Source organism: Thunnus maccoyii, chromosome 5 (assembly GCF_910596095.1).
Source record: "Thunnus maccoyii chromosome 5, fThuMac1.1, whole genome shotgun sequence".
In the NCBI taxonomy this organism is placed as follows: Eukaryota; Metazoa; Chordata; class Actinopteri; order Scombriformes; family Scombridae; genus Thunnus; species Thunnus maccoyii.
In genome coordinates this window covers 24210554-24228455 of record NC_056537.1, presented here as the reverse complement: position 1 = coordinate 24228455, position 17902 = coordinate 24210554, and the positions used below count along the sequence as shown (strand labels likewise).

Here is a 17902-nt window from a genome sequence, read left to right as displayed (position 1 = left end):
AAAGTGTTTTGTTTGCTCTGGAGCAATGTTGTGTTGCTGTTTAACCTCTGCGAGGATTTGTCCACATTTGTGGAACCCAAAGTAGTCTCCCAGATTTGTGTCCATGTTCAACTGGCACAAAACTCACATATAGAGAGACAGACAGACAGAGGGGGGAAACAGAGAATGAGACAGAAAACAGTTTGATGGTGCAAATACAGAAGTTTGAAAGAATCAATGTAAAAGGAAAAAAAAGGAGGGACGAAAAGGGATGCATGAGGAAAAGTTGCATGCACCCCCGGACCCGAAAGAAAAATAGGAAAAGGAAAAAAAAAATTCAGGGAGTGTTCACATAAAAAAGCACAAACAAATTTTGTGTTCTTTTATTACTAAATATAGTGCAACAATAAACATTGCATTTCTTTCACCCTTTCACTTGCGTCTGAGGATGTTAACTCCCCGCCTTTTTTCTGTTCTTAACACTTGTAAATATGAGGCATAACCTTGTTCTGTCACTGTCCTGTGCCACAAGGTCAGTCCTCCTTTCAGGGAGAAAACAGGCTTCAGACTCAGAGACGTAAACATAACACAGACCCTGCTGGAAACAAGACAAAAAAAAAAAACAGGAGGAACATGAAGAATAAAAACAGAACAAGTGTTGGTGTTTTGGGCAGCATGTAATTTTAGAAAGGCAGGGCAGTTTTGATGGTGGCGACGACCCCCCGCAGTCAAATAGCCAAATCCTCGAGGAATAAAAACCAAGCTGTGTGAACCACAGCACACTCCCTGGACAACAGCGTCGTGTGCAGGAACAGCTGTGGCCTTTGGACTGGTCGGGCCTTAGAAGGCCTGCTGGGCTGGGTTGTAGTTGAACGTTGTTGGCACGTGAGGCCTCTCTTCCAGCTTATCATACTCCAGATGAAACTCCTAAGAGATGCAGACACAATTTTAACACGACAGGAAACAAACTAATCCACAACAAATCATATCTTAAGATGCCATTTCGCTTGATAAATAAAGTAGAACTCTTACCTTGGCTACTTTCCTCCAGTTAAGACAATCAAAAAAGTAGTAGGTTCCCCTCTCATAGGTGTTGGTCTTCAGTGAAGGCTCCATGCCAGGCGCCCTTGTGATCCAAACCCGCTCCTCTTTGTGGTACCGCCAGTCCCGGTTAAAGCTGGAGAGAGTTATGAAAGAGGAATAAGAAAAAAAAAAACTGAGCCTGTGACCATCACTTAATTTTTTTTAACATCAATCACAGCCTGACACACACTTGCTATTAGCTACAATGGCTATACGTAGAATTTTAAATCGAACAGATCATGTTTCTGCAGTAATCACCGTTCAAAAGGTCAACTACTCACAGCTCTACTGCTGCCAGAAGCTGTAGCAAGTCTCCACCATTCATGTAGTACAGGTAGAACAACAGGTCTTCGCCGTATCGCGCCAGTTTAATTGCAGCCAGCTAAAGTAGTAGAGAGAGTAAAGTTGGCACCCACATGTACTACTTGAGGAGTGCAACCATTTATTTTGGCACCGTTCTCAAGCTCATAATTACCTTGTCCCTTATGTGGATGTTGGTTAAGTACTCCGATGGAACATGGAAGTCTGAAAAATGAGAGAAATTACCATCAGCAGCTCTCCAACGGTAACTATAACATGTAATATTACTGTTTCTAAGAAAATGTCAAATTTAAAAGACTTTTCTAAAAATTTGCTGTCAAGCAAATCGAGATTTGAAGACGTGTACTATTTTACACTGTAAAGATGATGATACAGTCACAAAACTTACAACGCTGTTATCAAAACAGACATTTTTCAAGCAATATACAAACTATTCTCTGGTTCCAGCCTCTCAAATGTGACGATCTGCAGTTTTTTTTATGTCTCATGTGACAGCAGATTGAATATCTTGACATGTAACACAGGCCATGGGCCTGAAAACACTATACTTCAGAAGGTCATATAGCCAATGAAAACTCATGGTTGTAACTGTTATCAAAGAAAATATGTAAAATTATTCTGCAATATTTATTGAGTTTTTGATCAGTGTGCAGCTTGATAAGGAGTCATCCACAAGTTCTTCACAAGCCCTTTAACTCCATGTACCTCCGTTCTGTCTTCAGACTGGCTCTGACTCTGCCAAATCTTAAAAGCTAATCAGGTCAGCCAAATCAAAACCTACAAGTTATTACTAAACTCAGGTAATTAAAGATTAAAGTCTTCCTCCCACACATACTTCAAGTTAATATCTTACCAATGTCTTGCGGTCGACAAGGTGCTGAAGCCCAGGGAGAGGCGAACTTGGGGTACAGATTTCTGTCAGGAGACGAAGTCGCCACTATTAATATCAACAGCACAACACTTGCTCGACACACAACAATTCAAACCAATGCAATGATCTATTAAATGCAGTCAACAAGAAGGAAACCTCACAAGTGAAGTGGTATTTCTGAGTAGGACAATCAAACTGGCTGTACTGCATATTTAAGTATTTAAGTAAAATCATGAACCTGTAACTAAAGAAGCTATTTTAGAAACCAGTTGAGGCAGATCTGCTTTGTAGTGCTACACCAGCATGGAGGGGGAATATTGTCATCAAGTGTGTGTAACTGTTTAGTTTAGTTTATTGGCTAGAAGTTGTGTTGGTGTGAAACCTAAATAAATAAAATAAATATTTTTGCATTTTGGGTATTTTCCATATTATTTTGTCACTGATAGTTACAATATTGTGGGCAGTACCTGTTTTTGTGGTGTAAAAAGAAAAGAAATGAGGAAAATCTAACAGATACGTTAAGTGAAATAATTTCCTTCAGCTAAACAGTAACAACAACAATAACTGAAGTAATTATCTTCGGTCCCTCTAAGTCCAAAAGTCATCTCGCCAGTAAGCTAGGCCACCTCACCACATATGTGAAGTAACAATGCTAAAAAAAATAATGTTATCTTTCTGTTGTTAAAATAATTTCTATTTCCAAACACAAGCCAGTGCTGTCTTTCCATGATATGGAAAGAGTAATTCATGCCTTCATCACATCATGACTGGACTATTGCAATTCCCTTTATTTAGGCCTTCCCCAGTCTTCATTAACTCGTCTACAGATGGTCCAAATTGCAGCTGCAAGGATGTTGACTGGTACTAAAAAGTGCAAACACATCAGCCCAGTCTTAGCCTCTCTTCACTGGCTCACTGAGCTCAAATTTAAGACCTTGCTGATTGCTTTCAAGGCTCTTAATTATCAGGCCCGATCTTATATCACAGACCTTATTCACTGGCACTCAGCTCCTAGGTCTCTTAGATCCGACAACAAATCTCTTGTTTGTCTTACAGTGACAAATAAAAGATGACAGAGCCTTTGCAGTTGCTGCTCCACGACTGTGGAACCAGTTGCTGTTAGATATTAGATGTGCTCCCTCCATCCGTTTTTAAATCTAAGCTAAAGACACATTCTTATTCACTGGCCTTTTTGGCCCACTAATCTTTCAATCTGTTTATAATTCTGTATTTGTCCTTTGTTGTTTATTGTTGTCATTGGTATGTTTCTCTTTGTGTTTTTATACTTTTTACTTTATATTTTAATGTCCTTCTAGACAGCACTTTGGTCAGCTTAAGCTGTGTTTAAATGTGCTATGAACTTTACTTACTTAACAAATTTGGACCTGCAGTATGATTGTTTGGCTTCAAAACACTTGGATTAAACTGCTAAAGATGTCTCCAGTTAATTTGTCATATGCCTTTGTAACTTCAGAGAGACAAAAATGCAACTATCCAGTTTAAAAATGGCATGCCAGTAAAAAGGAGGGCTAAGTTGTCCTTAGTTTAACTAAAATTCATTCAGTGAGAAGAAAAGTTGTAACCATTTGTGCCCACATGTTTTATATTTCATGTAACATTATTTGAATGACTACTTATTAGCGTTTAACAAAGCTAATGATTAATCAATTTATTTGTCATATTTTTGTTGGATGACTGCAGCTTAAACCTACCACTTGATAAAACTCCAGTAACGATTTTGGCCGTTATTTATCCTAAAACACTGTATTTCTGGTGGAACAGCTGTCTTACTCTGGTGAGTTTAAGTTGAGTCCCAGTGTCGTGAGGTCACTTCCTAGCGCCAGATGGACCATCCCCGGATCAGTCTCTGCTGCCCGGATAAACGTCAGGAGGCCAATCATGCCGAATTGGTCTGTCACCATTCCTGAGGGAATGTTCGTCACCCGGCCTGCAGCAGCAGCAGCATAATACAGAGTTCAACAACCCGCTGAAACTGGGCCGTGATCTACAGTAAATACTTACTGTCAATACATTACCTCCATATTTCTAAACCACACTTTGTGCACGCATTGGAGAGCAAACCAAGCCAATTATTTTTTTAAACAAGTGATGGTCACAGCCAGACTAATGGAAAGATGATGATGGTCTGTAGCATACTGAACATTTTCTTTTGGTTTCCTCACTGTAGCCTATCCAATAATTATCTAACCCAAAATGCAGGGTAGAGAGCCCAACTGCCTCACCCAATGTTGTGCGATTAAGAAGGGATGTCTCAGTGGAAGTGGAGCGATACGATTGGCTGAGAGGTCTCACCATCGGGCAACACCTGGATCCCTTTCTTCTGGTTGTTGTTCTGTGCTGAGGCCGTCTTGTCTCCGGGGAACTTGGGCCCATCTGCATTGGATGTGCTCTTGCTTGTGGAGTTCAAGTTCTAAAGAAAACAAAGAAAAAAATGTTTTAAACACAGAAAAACAAATTTGTCTTTACTGTGCAACCCTGACACACATAAACAAGCATCCTGCCAGATTGTGGTGCAGAGCCATCAGTGGCTCACACACTTACAGTTTTGCTGTCATCGTTGTTCAACGTAGGGTCCTTATAGTTTGGGCCAGGCAGTGCAGGGAAGTCCTCATTGTGGATTGAGAAATCCTGTGTCTGTTCAGTAGATGGCTTCGTCACCATGCCAACTTGATGATGATGAATACAATAAAGTTTAGATTTTATAAAGGTGGAATAAGCAATACAACACAACAAAAATCGTATCATCACAAATTCTTGTTTCTATGGACTTAGATGTGCATTGAAACATATCCTTCACTCGTATCAAGACTCTAATCAAGAAGCTGATTTCCTTTCCTGTGGGAACCTACTGCCTATGGCTTAATGTGTGTAAAAATAAGACACTTTCTGCAGCCTAATGGCCTACCATAAGGAGCCCTTCCAGCCAGTGGGTTGAGCACCGGTGTTGGGTTTCCAGTCCCTTCTCTCCGACTCCTGTCTGCTAATGCAGGGAAGTCTGACAGATCCAGTCCCGTTACATTTTCACTCCCATCTGCAGTAATAGGAAGGTTAAGAACTTCTAACATGTAATGTCACCTTAAAAACGCCATTCATCTGTGTAATGTGGCTAATATTCAATTCATAAGGTAACCTTTCTGCACTGCATATTAATCAATTAACAGTCCCCTCAGTAACAATAGCTATTGTCTGTTTCAGCAATCAAAGAAACTTTATACAATGTTACCCTTACCCTTTTTCCAGGAATGAAGATTTTACTTCCCCCCAAAAAGGGGATTTTTCAAAAGCTTGGTTTGAATTCATTCTCACTGACTAAATGTCACCATGCATACAAAAGTGGTTTTGCTTCCTGCATCAAGACGCCTGTTTACAGCATTTGTAAACAAGGTTGTTTTATCATGAGGACAACTCAGGATATGCTTTTGATAATAGAAAATGAAGAGAAAAATGGTAATGGTATCCCTCAAAATAGTTAAACTAATAATTCAGTTTTGTGAAGCCAGTGGTGTTTTTACAGTGATTTTTGTTTTATTTATCTTTTTTAACATCAGACTTCAGCCCAGATGTGTTTGTTTACAGAAAACCTAAATAATAACCCAAAATAACGATACTTCAGTTAAACTCACTAACCTGTGCCATTGAAGATGTTGCTTGATATTGAGTTGTTCATCCCAAAAGCCTGATTGCGGTTCATTCCAAATCCTGACATGCTGCAGAGAAAGAGAAAAAAACAAATATTAAGGCACACATTTACTTTCTTTAAAATGAAAAAAACCTAAAGGTTTTATATTCTATATCAGGAAACCATAGCAGACACAAAGGACGGGCAGATATCTACTAGAATATATTACACGTGTCAGCAGGAGCCGACGTATGTGTTATACTATCTAGACCCATATACCTGTTTATGGTGAAGGGCTGGCGTGCTGGTTGCTGTTTGGGCATACAGATGATACTGGGCGAGCTGCGGTTGGGGCTGCCCAGCCCCGAGCTGCCCATACTGTTGGTCCTGCCGCTCATACCAATGCCTTGACCGACCTGAGAGTGGTTCAGCATGTTTCTTGTGTTCATCGGCAAGGTCCCCCTGTTGAAACATGATCAGTTCTGATTTAGTGCATTCATTTTTTTTGCTCATTTCATGTCAACTGCCATCTTTATTTGCAGGTCTAATTTACTGTTATAAACCAGACAAGTGTGTGTCTGCAAACAGACAAAAAAGCAAGAAACACCTTCATACACACCTGCTTGGTGATGGAGGGGTATGGAGGGACATGGTGGGGACCCCTGTTGTGGGGGTGATATGACTTGGTAGCTGGGTGCCTTGTGTTAAATTTCGGTTTAACTGAGGTGTATTGTTACCCATGCCCCTTACCGAAAAGCCGAGTGCACCTGCAGAGAGACAAAGAAGAAAAACAAATACTGTCAGACGACCCAGAGAAGATTCTTCTGCAAAATGTCTCACATTTAAACTTTCAGTAATTCTGGTTTTATTTGACAGAGTTGCCCTAAATAACAGTTAAACTAAGTTAGACTACACTCATGCTCACACTATCCAAATGTAACATTTCTTCCCAGTATGCTACATACTGTGAAGAAAACTGTTGTGTGTGGAGGACTATGTAACACTCACTTTGTGGACCGTACAAACTTGCACCGAGCTGCGACAGCTGACCTGATGATGATGGTGAAGGAGAAGACAGCATCTGAAGGGAAACATTTAAGAACACATAAGACAACAGGAAAATGTCTCCTCGTTATGTTAATTTCAGGAATGAAAGGTTTGTAGACACAGGAACAAAACTCACATCTTTGTCCGACCGATGTGGGAACATCGACGGCTGGTTGTAGTACATGCTTTCATCAGTAAAGTCGTTATCGACTACCTCGACAAACTCTACAAATTTCTTTCTAGCACCAAACATGCCTTTCGTCACCTGCAGAGAGAGAGCAGAGATGCTGTTAAAGAAATGTGGATGTCAATAGAGCAGCAAAGGCAACAAATGATGCAAGGAGATGAAGAACCGGAGACAAATACAACTTTACACTGACCATCACATTTCTCATATAAACACTGTTGTTCCCATTAAATTTCCTCTTATGTAGTTAAATATAAATTAAATAAATTATATTTCATAAATTAAATATATTTCTAATATCTGACAGCATCACATACAATCTGCAGCAGGTTGTTCCAGCACTTCACTGACACAACATAACAATATTTAATATAGAAATACATTTAATTTATACAGCACTTTTCATTCATAGTGAAACTCTACAGTATTAATAAAGCAGAACACACAACATAAATAAATTTAAGAGTTAAGATGAAAAAGCCTGAATGGAAATATTTAAACACAAGACTGCATTATTTGTGAGTGCACCTTTAAACCAGTTGTAAAATGATGGGTGCATCATAAATTCACACTGAGGTTATTCAGTGTGACATATTTGGCATCTTGGGATGTTCAAGTAAAGTTTTGAACTGTTCTGCAAACAGGATGAAAAAGTTGAACAACCATAACAAATAAACTAATGATCTTTACAGATAAAGAATAAATCAGCTGACAGCAGAGCTGAGTGTTGACTTGCTTGTTAAACTTGTATGAGTGCTAGTATGTGTTACCTTGTGTGTCTCTGTTCAGCAAAATAACAGCAGCAGTGCTAACAGGCTGCTGTGGCTAACGTTAGCAGGCTAGGTGCCTGTAATCACTCTGCGTTAGCTTAGCTAGCTTCACGACAGCTAAGCTAACAGGGAGCAAAGTACCACAGCATTCTCAAATCTTTTCAGCTCCAAAATACCCCGACGTGGCTACCAAACAGCAGCCACTATCAAACAGTAAATTGGGCCGTCTCTGCCTCCATATATCCACAGTCAGCTGTCCCGTTTTCTCGGCTCAGTTTACGCTCCGTTTGCAGCAGCAGCAGCAGCAGTCAGGAGCGACAATCTGCTGGAGCTAAAGGCTACAGACCCGCTCCGTGTCGAAACGAAGGGAAACAGCGAGGCAAATAGCTCATGCTGAAGAGTTAATAGTGTACCGAGCCGCTTTAATGAGACGAGAAATACGTTAAATACCCTCACCGCATCAATTTCCCTTCTCTTCGTTAGATCCAAGATGGCTGTGTGTATTCTCAATCGAAAGAGGGATAGCCTTTACCCTCTGACCTTACAACCTGCTTACCACTTCCGTACACAAAACTGGCTGATAAAAGTGTGCTCCATCATTTCCACTGGGTGCTGAACAGTCCACAAGAACACAGCAAAAAAAACAACTAAATTTTCCAGAAATTATGTAAATGTAGCATTAATTATAAACAATGACACCACTGTGAAGCTACTGCCTCCCTCCTGTGATCATAAAGTGTCTTGCAACATGGAAATATTGAGCTCAGCCACTGTTGAGGATGATTCTTTCAGTAATCTGTTCACCATGTTCTAGTAAGAAGACACCTATTTGTTTAACTCAGTTCCTCAGGACTGCAATAGTGGCATAAGGGTAATGTGTTTTTAAACTCAACTCACTATGGTTACTATACATGTCACAAGCTTGAAAGTTCATAAGCTTGCAAAAAAGTAAAAATCTTAAAGCCCCTCACCCCAACTCAAAAATGTATTTTAATGTGCAGAGTTTGATACTTGAAGGCTGTTTTTACATTCATCTGCTGATGAGGGAGAAATTTGTGCTTGAGTTTAAGGAATTAGGCCAATATCCTTTATTTCTGAGTATTCAATAAAGATCTATTAAATTGTGGAGCAATATTAAAAAGAGCGATCCTGCCTGTTACCATTATAAAGCCCCTGCCTGCCAAGAGTTACATAGAAAGAACATAGTAAGGAGTCCTTTCAGCCAACTGGTCCTGAGGCTGGCTGACCTTTCACCTTCTGACATCACAAACTCCCAGCCAGCCTCAAGGAAGTTACACTATCACTCAGAAGATTAGACCAACCAAATTATAACTGAAGAAAAAGAAAAAGAAATAGTTTAGAGACATACTTGGCCCTAAACAGACAGTATACTGTGGCAGAACTGATAAGAACCTGAGAAAGACATTGACAATGTACAGACTGAGTGACCATAGTCTGGCAATAGAGAAGGGCAGACACAGGCGGACCTGGCAGCCCAGAAAGGACACGCTGTGCTGTCATTGTGACGAGGGAGCTGTAGGGACAGAATCACATTTTATAACAGAAAGTCAAAACTACAGAAATATTAAGGAGAAAGTCTTTCCAAAATTTGAAAAAAATTGCCCCAAAATCCAAAGTCCAACAGAAAGGGAGAAGTTACTCCTCATTCTGGGGGAAAAGAAAGAATGTGCAGTGTTGGCTGCTGAATATGTCATTTCCTGCCACAACAAGAGAGACAACCAGTAGGACATAGACACATGACAACTTGGAAGCCAATCATGATCCAATTACACAAGTGTGAAACGGAAACGTGATGCCTCCAGCACACTGAGAATTTTGTCCATCTTGTGTCAAGTATCAAGTCACTTTTTTATGGAAAACCATGTCAGAAACAAAATATTATTCCACGCAGAGTATTGTTACATGTCTGAAAACATGTCTGGAGGGGATCTTTAACATAAAGTCTGACTTAGTTGTTGTTTCTGAAGTTCTCAACAACATTTCAAAGCCTTCCTCGGGAGTTACCCAGTCGTCATAGAGGTGGTTTAGTAATTAGAGCAATGACATCCGCTGAGAAAGGCCATGAGATGTGTTTGAAAGCTTTAGAAACAACAGGTAAGTTAATCAAGAAATAAAGATCCTTTGTATAACTTTTCACAGCAGATATTTTGACTTGTCATAGCGGGAAAAGCAAGGCTGTAACTAAATTATTGATGATTTCCAATAATCACCTAATAGGACAATTAATTTCACCTGTTCTGCTATGATATGTTTAAATGTCTGCCATGAAAAATGTCTATTATTGCAGTCACATGGTTTCATTCTGTTTGCTTGGTCTGCATTGTACTGTTGCCTGTTAGAGGCCCCCGGTCAGTAAGTGGATAAGGAGAGGCACAAGTGCTAAAAACAATCTGTCAGTGAACAAAAACAGACGGGTGGGGTGGACCAGTGCCCCTTCTGATAAGGAAAATGACATTCCTTCCCAGTTTTATCTTGTTAGAAAATAGCCCTAATAAAGTTATGCAAGATAACACGGGCAAATCACACCTCAAACAGGAAGCAGTGATATGCCACTTCTTATAGTTCAAGAATAGATCTTCCCCAAACGAGATAAATAGGAATTGGCATCCCTCCTGAAAAATATATGGAAAACTAATAAATGAGCACTTGGATTTGGATGATTTTAAGACTGGCTGTGACACTGAAGTCTTGACTGCTCAATGACCCCACAGTTGATCTGCAAACAATTCAAACAAGCATTCACAATGTGGTGCTGACAGAACACAGATCTATACTGCCATATACTCTCCACCCTGCCATCTTTGGCTCTCTCTCAGAACAGTGACAAATTCTTATTTTGTCACTTTCCAACTTGTGTGGCCCGGTGGTACAGACCCAGGACTGCGTCCGGCTCGATTAAAACAGAGTATAAATGACCTTTGCTGCTCTTTCATCAGAGAGCACTTCTTATGCTTACCCATGACACCCTGCCCCTCCCTATCTCACTCTCTCCCACCTCTGTCATCTCGGAGAAGAACGGGGGAAAGTCATTAGGCACAAATGGGGAGGAGAGAGCAGCTAGTGGTTGCTATTGCCTTGAAAGTCAGGGCAAAGCTCAGAGCCGCTGAGTGCACTGCACTGGGGAATATCTGTCCGGGGAATACAATACATTTTCAGCTCATTAAGTTGGATAAACAAATGGCTTACTGTACAAGATGCTGGGAGTCATGGACATCAGGAGGAGGACAGTAGAAAGTAGGTTTTTTGAATTCTCATTATTATTATTCATGCTGATTATGTTTCCTGTTTTCTTGTTGACAACTGGTGATGCTTATTTTCATTGTTAATAACTCACACACATGGTTTTTATGGTGTAATTTAGCATCATATCCATCCGATTGCTGCTACATGGAGCTTCATGCTGATGCTGTATTACATTGTTACAAATTTGTTTTGCTTTTGCATATTATCAAGATCAATAACTCCAGAGTGGCGGTGGCGGAGCTTTAATGGAACACCATGAAATTTACTTGAAGACGCCAACAGTCTGCCTCAGTGAAAACCCTCGTCTGGCACTAAATTGATGTGGATGACCAGTGGTGTGTCACAGAGAGTGAGCAAAATGGGGAACGCCATGAGAGGTGTCATTGCCTTCATTCCCTCAGAGCGCTGTCAACGCTTCCTAGTTGGGGACCTAAAGGAGATGCCACTCGATCGGACCCTGGACCTGAGCAGCCGGCAGTTGCGTCGGCTGCCTGTTGCTGCCTGTGTCTTTGATGAGCTGGTGAAGCTCTACCTGAGTGACAACAACCTCAGCAGCTTGCCGGCCGAACTGCAGGGCCTGAGGAAGCTGCAGCTCCTTGCCCTCGACTTTAACTGCTTTGAAGAGCTACCTGCAGCTGTTTGCAGATTGCCCCAGCTCAGCATCCTTTACCTGGGTAACAACAGGCTTTACTGCCTCCCCAGAGAACTGGGAGACCTCAAGGAACTTAATACTCTGTGGCTGGAGACTAATTGCTTTACTGTTTTCCCTAAAGTGGTTTGTGAGCTCCCCAATCTCAAGACCCTGCACCTCGGCTATAACCAGATACGGAGTTTACCGAAAGAGCTCGGACAGCTGGAAGAGCTACGAAGTATCTGGCTTGCTGGGAATGAGCTGGCAGAGTTCCCACCAGTATTGCTGGAAATGCACTTTCTAGCCGTCATTGATGTGGATCGGAACAAAATACACCACTTCCCAGGCCTGTCTCACATGCAGGGGTTGAAACTGGTCATCTATGACCATAACCCTTGTGTTAACGCCCCAGCGGTGGGCGAGGGGGTGAGGAGGGTCGGGCGCTGGGCAGAGAGCGCAGATGATGAGCAGGAAGATGACACGTCAAAGGCAGCGAGCGAGACCACAGCTGAGGTCACGGAGGTACATACTGAGGAGGAGCACAACAGTTAGGGTCAAGGAACAAAGTGACCTTTAGCTGTGGAGAGGCCTGGCAGTAAAGGACACCACTCAAGTGGAGCACTTAGAGCAGAGCAGCGTACATCATGCTGATGGTATTTGGTCCATATATGGTAAAGCCAATCGAATCAGCTTTAATATAAGACGCAAAGTAATTATTAGTTCAAAAATTTCAGAGAAGGGGTACAGGAAAAGAGAAAAATTAAAATAAATTTCAATCCTGAAATGCTAGTGTCTGATTTTAATTTGTAAACCTCTGTATGCTTTCAAATGATTATTTGCAATAACAGAAATCTTGGAAATTGCTTTTTTAAAAACAATTCATGTATGTCAACTGGTCTGAATTGGTTTAGATTTTCTGTTCTGGAATGTTATTTTATGCTGCAAGACGTGTGTCTTGGGAATTTACTGGATTTTACAGCATGTCTGGGATCAAAACAATACCGGTAAGCATGTATTTCTACTTGATGAATATTAATGGTGTGTTTTCAGGGCAATAATACAGAAAGCTTTTCATACTTGTCAATTAAATTGACCACACAGTTAGTTGTTGCTGAGGCTATACTGTGGGTCCTGTAAGGATCACTTCAGTTGCAGATAACACTGACGTGAACAAGGTGAACGTAATCATTAAGTCCACAACATGAGCACAGTAGCACCATTCTCAACTCTAAGGTTATGTGAGTTTTTTACTTTATAGTGCAACTATTGAGACAAAGAAGATGATTCACAAATTCTTGTTACAGCAGTCTGAGATAATATCTGTACCTGCTGAGCTAAATACAGCAAGGTTTTAATACAAGTGATGGATGGCTTAAGTCAATTAGTGCACTCCTTATCCAGACCAATGCATAATTCATCTGATAGATTGGGGCAGTGGCTTTGAATAAAGACTGCTAATGGGCTTTAATATCATTGCCACAAGGTTCTGATTTGAAGCAGATTATAAATGCAGCTCTCAGATTCCTCTGTGTACCAGGAAAATGTTCTGTAAACAAGATTAAATGTCATTCCACAATATATCTTTCTGGGCATTTTAAGTCCTTTTTAATAAAACATGGGGGAATAGATTAAAATGGGCAGCATACCAGTCCTTTTACTGGAAATGTGACTGTTTCTAACAGCATAAACACACTGCCATTGTACTTCCAGTGTTCAATCAACTCCCTATTAAACACAAAATTACTTTAATGTGTGCGCTTAGGCAATTCTAAAGGTTCAATGAGTGTAAGTACATCTTTCTGTTATGTTATTTAATATACTGTATGTCAAAGATAAACTTGTTGATTTTGTTATACTGGACAACACCCACAAATCCAGAAATCCTCACAGATCATTCCCATAAATTCACTCACTGCATCAACAGTGAGCAGTGAGGAAATTTGTGGATTTGGTGCCATGACAAAAATCAGGGAGTCAGACTTTATAGTGTAAAAATATATGACTGAAATCTTCCTGAAAGTATGCTCTGAAGTTGCAAAGTCAACTATCTCTTATATGCAGTTTGATCTGTCTTGAAAGAATTGAGTTTTGTGAGGTTTGTAAAAGAGCACAAATTGTTGACATGTCTACTTAAAAATTTCCATCTTGAATCAGATATTACATATAGAGAACAATCTTTCCATGAGTTGCCCTCAATACCTTATATTGCAAAATCACCTCTTAAGATATTCTCTAGGACCTCTAAGATATTCTCTCCATCAACTTGAATACAATTTTACATATTTTAACCCATTTCTTCAAATGTCATAGTTTAATTTTACTCTAATAGTTTAAATGTCTCCAGTAAAATGCAGTTTTGTACTGTAATTGTGAGACTGTATTGACGCTGTTATCAATGTATCATCTATCATCATGTCTTGACTTGATTTGTCCCAAAAAGTCACAATTTGCCACTAAATTCTCGCTTTCCAACTAAAGATTATTAGATGTTTTTTCTTTAATATGAGAAGTAGACCATAGTTTGTGTGTATATCCACATTGTAGCATGTAAAAAAAGTAATGACTTTAAGTAGAATGTAGATCTGGGGGGAAAACTGTTAAGTATTTTATATTTTAACAGTGAACTTTTTGAGGTAGCAGTTTAAAAAATGTTTTAATCTGCTTTTTCCTACATGCAAAGCAGCAGGTTTATTCATACTGACAGAAGCCAAGTTTTTACATTATGTCTATATTTCTGATTGTGGTCTGAAAATCGGATATAGTATGCAAAAATGACACAAACTCAGTGATTGTCGGACTTCAAATTCACTGTTTGTTAGCCCTTCTTTAAAGCACTGAACAATGAGATTTTTCTAAAATTACAGACAGAAATGTTGTTGTCGGTTTCAACTGTGTTATTATCTGACAGTGAGACTAAATCTGTGACAATAAAGAAAGAGAACTGCACTGCTGTATGTGTTTATTTCTTTAATTCAATGTCAACACATAAATAAGACCTACTCATGGAACTTCAGAGGCTTAGACAAGAACAACCTGCATGACAGAATCCGAGATGACAGATCATGAGAACTATATCTTTGGTACAAAATCCTACATCAACACAACTTGCACAGCCTTTCATTAACTTGCTTAAACCCCAAGTTCCCCTTAAGTGTAGGTTAAATACATAGAGGCTGTGCATATAACTCCTCTTCATTAGCTTTATAAACCAGCACCAACCTCAAAACAGTAACTTCACTTATCCTTCGTATAATGTTCCTTAATGTTAAAGTAGACATGCTTAATTAACAGACATATTAGCAAACATTTATTACTTAAAAGACTCATCTAAAATATCTTGGTGCTTTTACAATAAATACCATTTTCACATTAAACAGCAGAGTGCAAACTGCACAGTAACAGATACTGAATACAAAAAAACAACAACAGATGGAATGAAACCAAACTTTGTTAAAGCATCGGATCTTTAACTAAATGTGCCACGGCAGTTAAATCGCCAATTATACTGAAACAGAACTTCTCTATATGCAAGATGAAGATGAATAATAAATGCAATAAGTTCTTTATATCCTCGGGCTGGACCCTCGACCCATCATTTTTTTCTAGGAAGTTATTAAAACAAAGACGCTACTTTGGGCAAATTTTCCAAACCTAATTGCTCTGAGAAAAAGGATCACAAGGCCTGTTTATGAGCGATCAAACTTATTTTTGTTTCAAGTACAGGACAGCTACATTCAATAACAAGCGACTTGACTCATGTTTAAACTACATATGTCACTTGTGGAAGGATTGTCAGGTTGTGTGCCTCAGCTATAGGCTGGCTGTAATATGAGAAACCTTACAGACATCAAAGCAATAAAACACAGGTTAGACGGACTTAAAGGGTGTGATAGATTGTTGGCTAATGGTAATGCCACAGACAAAACTGTAGGACAAGCCACAGCTGGAATGTAGTTTATCTTGCTACAGGCATCATTAAAACTGAATGCACAACATACTGTAAGACCATAGAAGTGTTATTGTCTCCAGGACCGTCTGTCCACTGAGCAGACAATAAGCAGAAAGTCGTGAGCCGAGGTCAAAGTGGCAACAAGGTGAACTTATCAAGACGAGACAATAAGCTGTAGTTTGTTAGTCAAAGTAATACAGGTAATAAATTCTCATGCATCTGTTCCTGCCAACTTAAACTGTGGGTTTGCTTGAGTCTATCAAGATCCACACCTACATACTATGTGGCATATGAGCACATGCAGTACTGTAGGTACACGCGGTCCCACGAATCACAGGCTCATCCAGGGTCCAGGTCTCTGTCGGAGTGCTGTCTCGCCCTGGTGAGGCAGCTGACACCCATCCAACATGTCTGAGCTCTCTTTCTCCTCTGGCATTTTAGAGTCATGAGACCCTTCTTCGTCCTTGGTATCTGGCACATCTGCCCCAGAGGCGTCCGGGATTACTGAGGGCCTCTTTGACGACAGCTCAGCCGCCGTGTCATTTGCCTGGGAATCAGACGCCTCATTCACAGAACCGATCGATTTGGGAGCATAGAGTTCCTTCTGCGAGTTTTCTTTCTCCATTCGTTTCCGAGCCTCCTCTCTCCTCTGCTGGAAGCGGGTGTTGTCCCCCATCATAACCCTGACTCTCACTTGATCTGGAGGCCAGAGCCCTCCCCAAATGAACTGCAGGTAACTGAACAGCACAATCGCGCTGAGGAAGGCAAAGTTGCTGGCCACACCGATCACTGCAGATGTCAGGGGGAAGTTGTACAGAACATATCGTATACCAGTGAAATAAGCATGGATACGAAGCTGAGATGAGTAGATCTGCACACGCTTGGACTGGATCTCAATGATTGCACCAACAGTGGGTTGATAAGCATTCGTCTTGTAGTCAGAGAAGAGCTCGACTTCTATGAGCTGCTTCTGCTCAGCCATCCCAGTCAGGAGGAAGGGAGAGAACAGTAAAGTACTCAGTGTCTGCAGAAGGCTGGAGCGGTAATGCAGCATCGTTGATCGTCCCACAGATGAGACAGTCTTCCCATTTTTGGTATAACTTGTCATCTTGACCATGAACATGCCCAGCTGCTCATTCACCGGAGACTCTGGCATCTCCAGTTCTATGGATATGCGATACGGCTGCCCATAAGCCATCACCTGGTCTCTCTCGTTCTTCATGAAGGAGATGTTGGCCGTTGGGAATGAGCAAAGTGCTGACTCTGAGGCATCGCAGTCAGAGGTGTAGTAGAAGTGCACAGGGGTGGAGAAGCTGACAGTGGGCATGTAGGAGTAGTAGAAGCTGCCATAGAGAAAGATGGACACCCAAAGCAGCAGGACTAGCACACAAAGGAGGATAGCAGCCTGAAACAGAGTCCGCCGGGCTTTGAGGAGAGTCACAGCTGCGACATCGTGCAGCCAGTGTAGAACCGGTCCCATCGCACCTCCCATCGTGTCTGGTCCGGAGCACACAGACCTTGTTCTGGCCCTGGTTTGGGCAGACTGCTGCTCCGGTGCTGGTGGTGGGTCTTTATGTTCCTGCATCAGTGGGCGGAAACTGCATAATCGCTTATCTGCACCTTCCCATGTCACGTCTGTTCAGCTCGTTACTGATAGTTTGATCCAAAAGCTTTTTGACTCCGCTGACGTAAAATCATCCTTTGCTTTTTTAAGGTTGAACTTTGATGTTTTCTAGTATTAGCGACTTGCTCTGGTGGTCTCTAAGCTCGTTAACAACTTAGCTAGCTCTCAGTTACATCTGCTGCTTCACGCAAAACATGACCCTGTGACCCGGAAGTTGATAAGTTTAAAAAAAAAACTTTATTAACAACACTAATATACAAACAAGTAACAATAGAAGTAACAGTACAGAAAAAATAAATTAACTAACCACCAAAACACAAAGCAGAAATAAAACTGTAAAACATAAAAAGATACATAATACAGAAATTAAGAGAGAAAAATAAATAAATATAACTTCAAAAATGAACAAGCAACATTGCAAACCAACTTAAATCATCTGGCAGTGTTGTCCACAATGTTTCTCAAGAGATGAGATGTCTTTAAGCTTTTTTGTTTTTATATACCCTACAGCAGTGGTTCTCAAAGTGGGGTCCCCA

At 40.7% G+C, this 17902-nt stretch overlaps 3 protein-coding genes across 4 annotated transcripts; 1 reads left to right on the top strand and 2 right to left on the bottom strand.

Annotated features, from left to right (window-relative positions):
• Window positions 1-346: 346 nt before the first annotated feature.
• On the bottom strand, window positions 347-8538 carry cnot2 (CCR4-NOT transcription complex, subunit 2). Of its 2 annotated transcripts, none has more exons than XM_042410935.1 (15): window positions 8355-8538; window positions 7078-7206; window positions 6903-6975; window positions 6514-6661; window positions 6174-6356; window positions 5903-5982; window positions 5181-5306; window positions 4817-4941; window positions 4568-4685; window positions 4046-4202; window positions 2237-2298; window positions 1538-1587; window positions 1344-1444; window positions 1012-1156; window positions 347-906 (listed from the first exon to the last, which is right to left on the bottom strand). In XM_042410935.1, exons 2-15 carry the CDS (start codon window positions 7192-7194, stop codon window positions 820-822), a joined length of 1572 nt encoding a protein of 523 aa, XP_042266869.1. In that variant the 5' UTR covers window positions 7195-7206; window positions 8355-8538; the 3' UTR covers window positions 347-819. The 2 variants fall into 2 exon arrangements, with proteins under 2 accessions (XP_042266869.1, XP_042266870.1); XM_042410936.1 differs by lacking the exon at window positions 8355-8538 and adding an exon at window positions 7899-8281.
• A 2178-nt stretch (window positions 8539-10716) lies between these two features.
• Window positions 10717-12429, top strand: lrrc10 (leucine rich repeat containing 10). Its single transcript, XM_042412742.1, has 2 exons — window positions 10717-11153; window positions 11373-12429. The coding sequence occupies exon 2, from the start codon at window positions 11482-11484 to the stop codon at window positions 12343-12345; it is 864 nt and encodes a 287-aa protein (XP_042268676.1). The 5' UTR covers window positions 10717-11153; window positions 11373-11481; the 3' UTR covers window positions 12346-12429.
• Window positions 12430-14735: 2306 nt separating this feature from the next.
• On the bottom strand, window positions 14736-17588 carry LOC121897347 (seipin-like). Its single transcript, XM_042411758.1, has one exon. The coding sequence runs from the start codon at window positions 17325-17327 to the stop codon at window positions 16074-16076; it is 1254 nt and encodes a 417-aa protein (XP_042267692.1). The 5' UTR covers window positions 17328-17588; the 3' UTR covers window positions 14736-16073.
• Window positions 17589-17902: the final 314 nt, after the last annotated feature.

Coding starts and splice junctions, on each gene's coding strand:
- cnot2 (XM_042410935.1), bottom strand. CDS start 7,194: ATGTTTGGTGCTAGAAAGAAATTTGTAGAGTTTGTCGAGGTAGTCGAT. Junction 5,983..6,173: donor CAGCCCTTCACCATAAACAG/GTATATGGGTCT, acceptor CTTTCTCTGCAG/CATGTCAGGATTTGGAATGA. Junction 1,445..1,537: donor ACATCCACATAAGGGACAAG/GTAATTATGAGC, acceptor CTACTACTTTAG/CTGGCTGCAATTAAACTGGC.
- lrrc10 (XM_042412742.1), top strand. CDS start 11,482: ATGTGGATGACCAGTGGTGTGTCACAGAGAGTGAGCAAAATGGGGAAC.
- LOC121897347 (XM_042411758.1), bottom strand. CDS start 17,327: ATGCAGGAACATAAAGACCCACCACCAGCACCGGAGCAGCAGTCTGCC.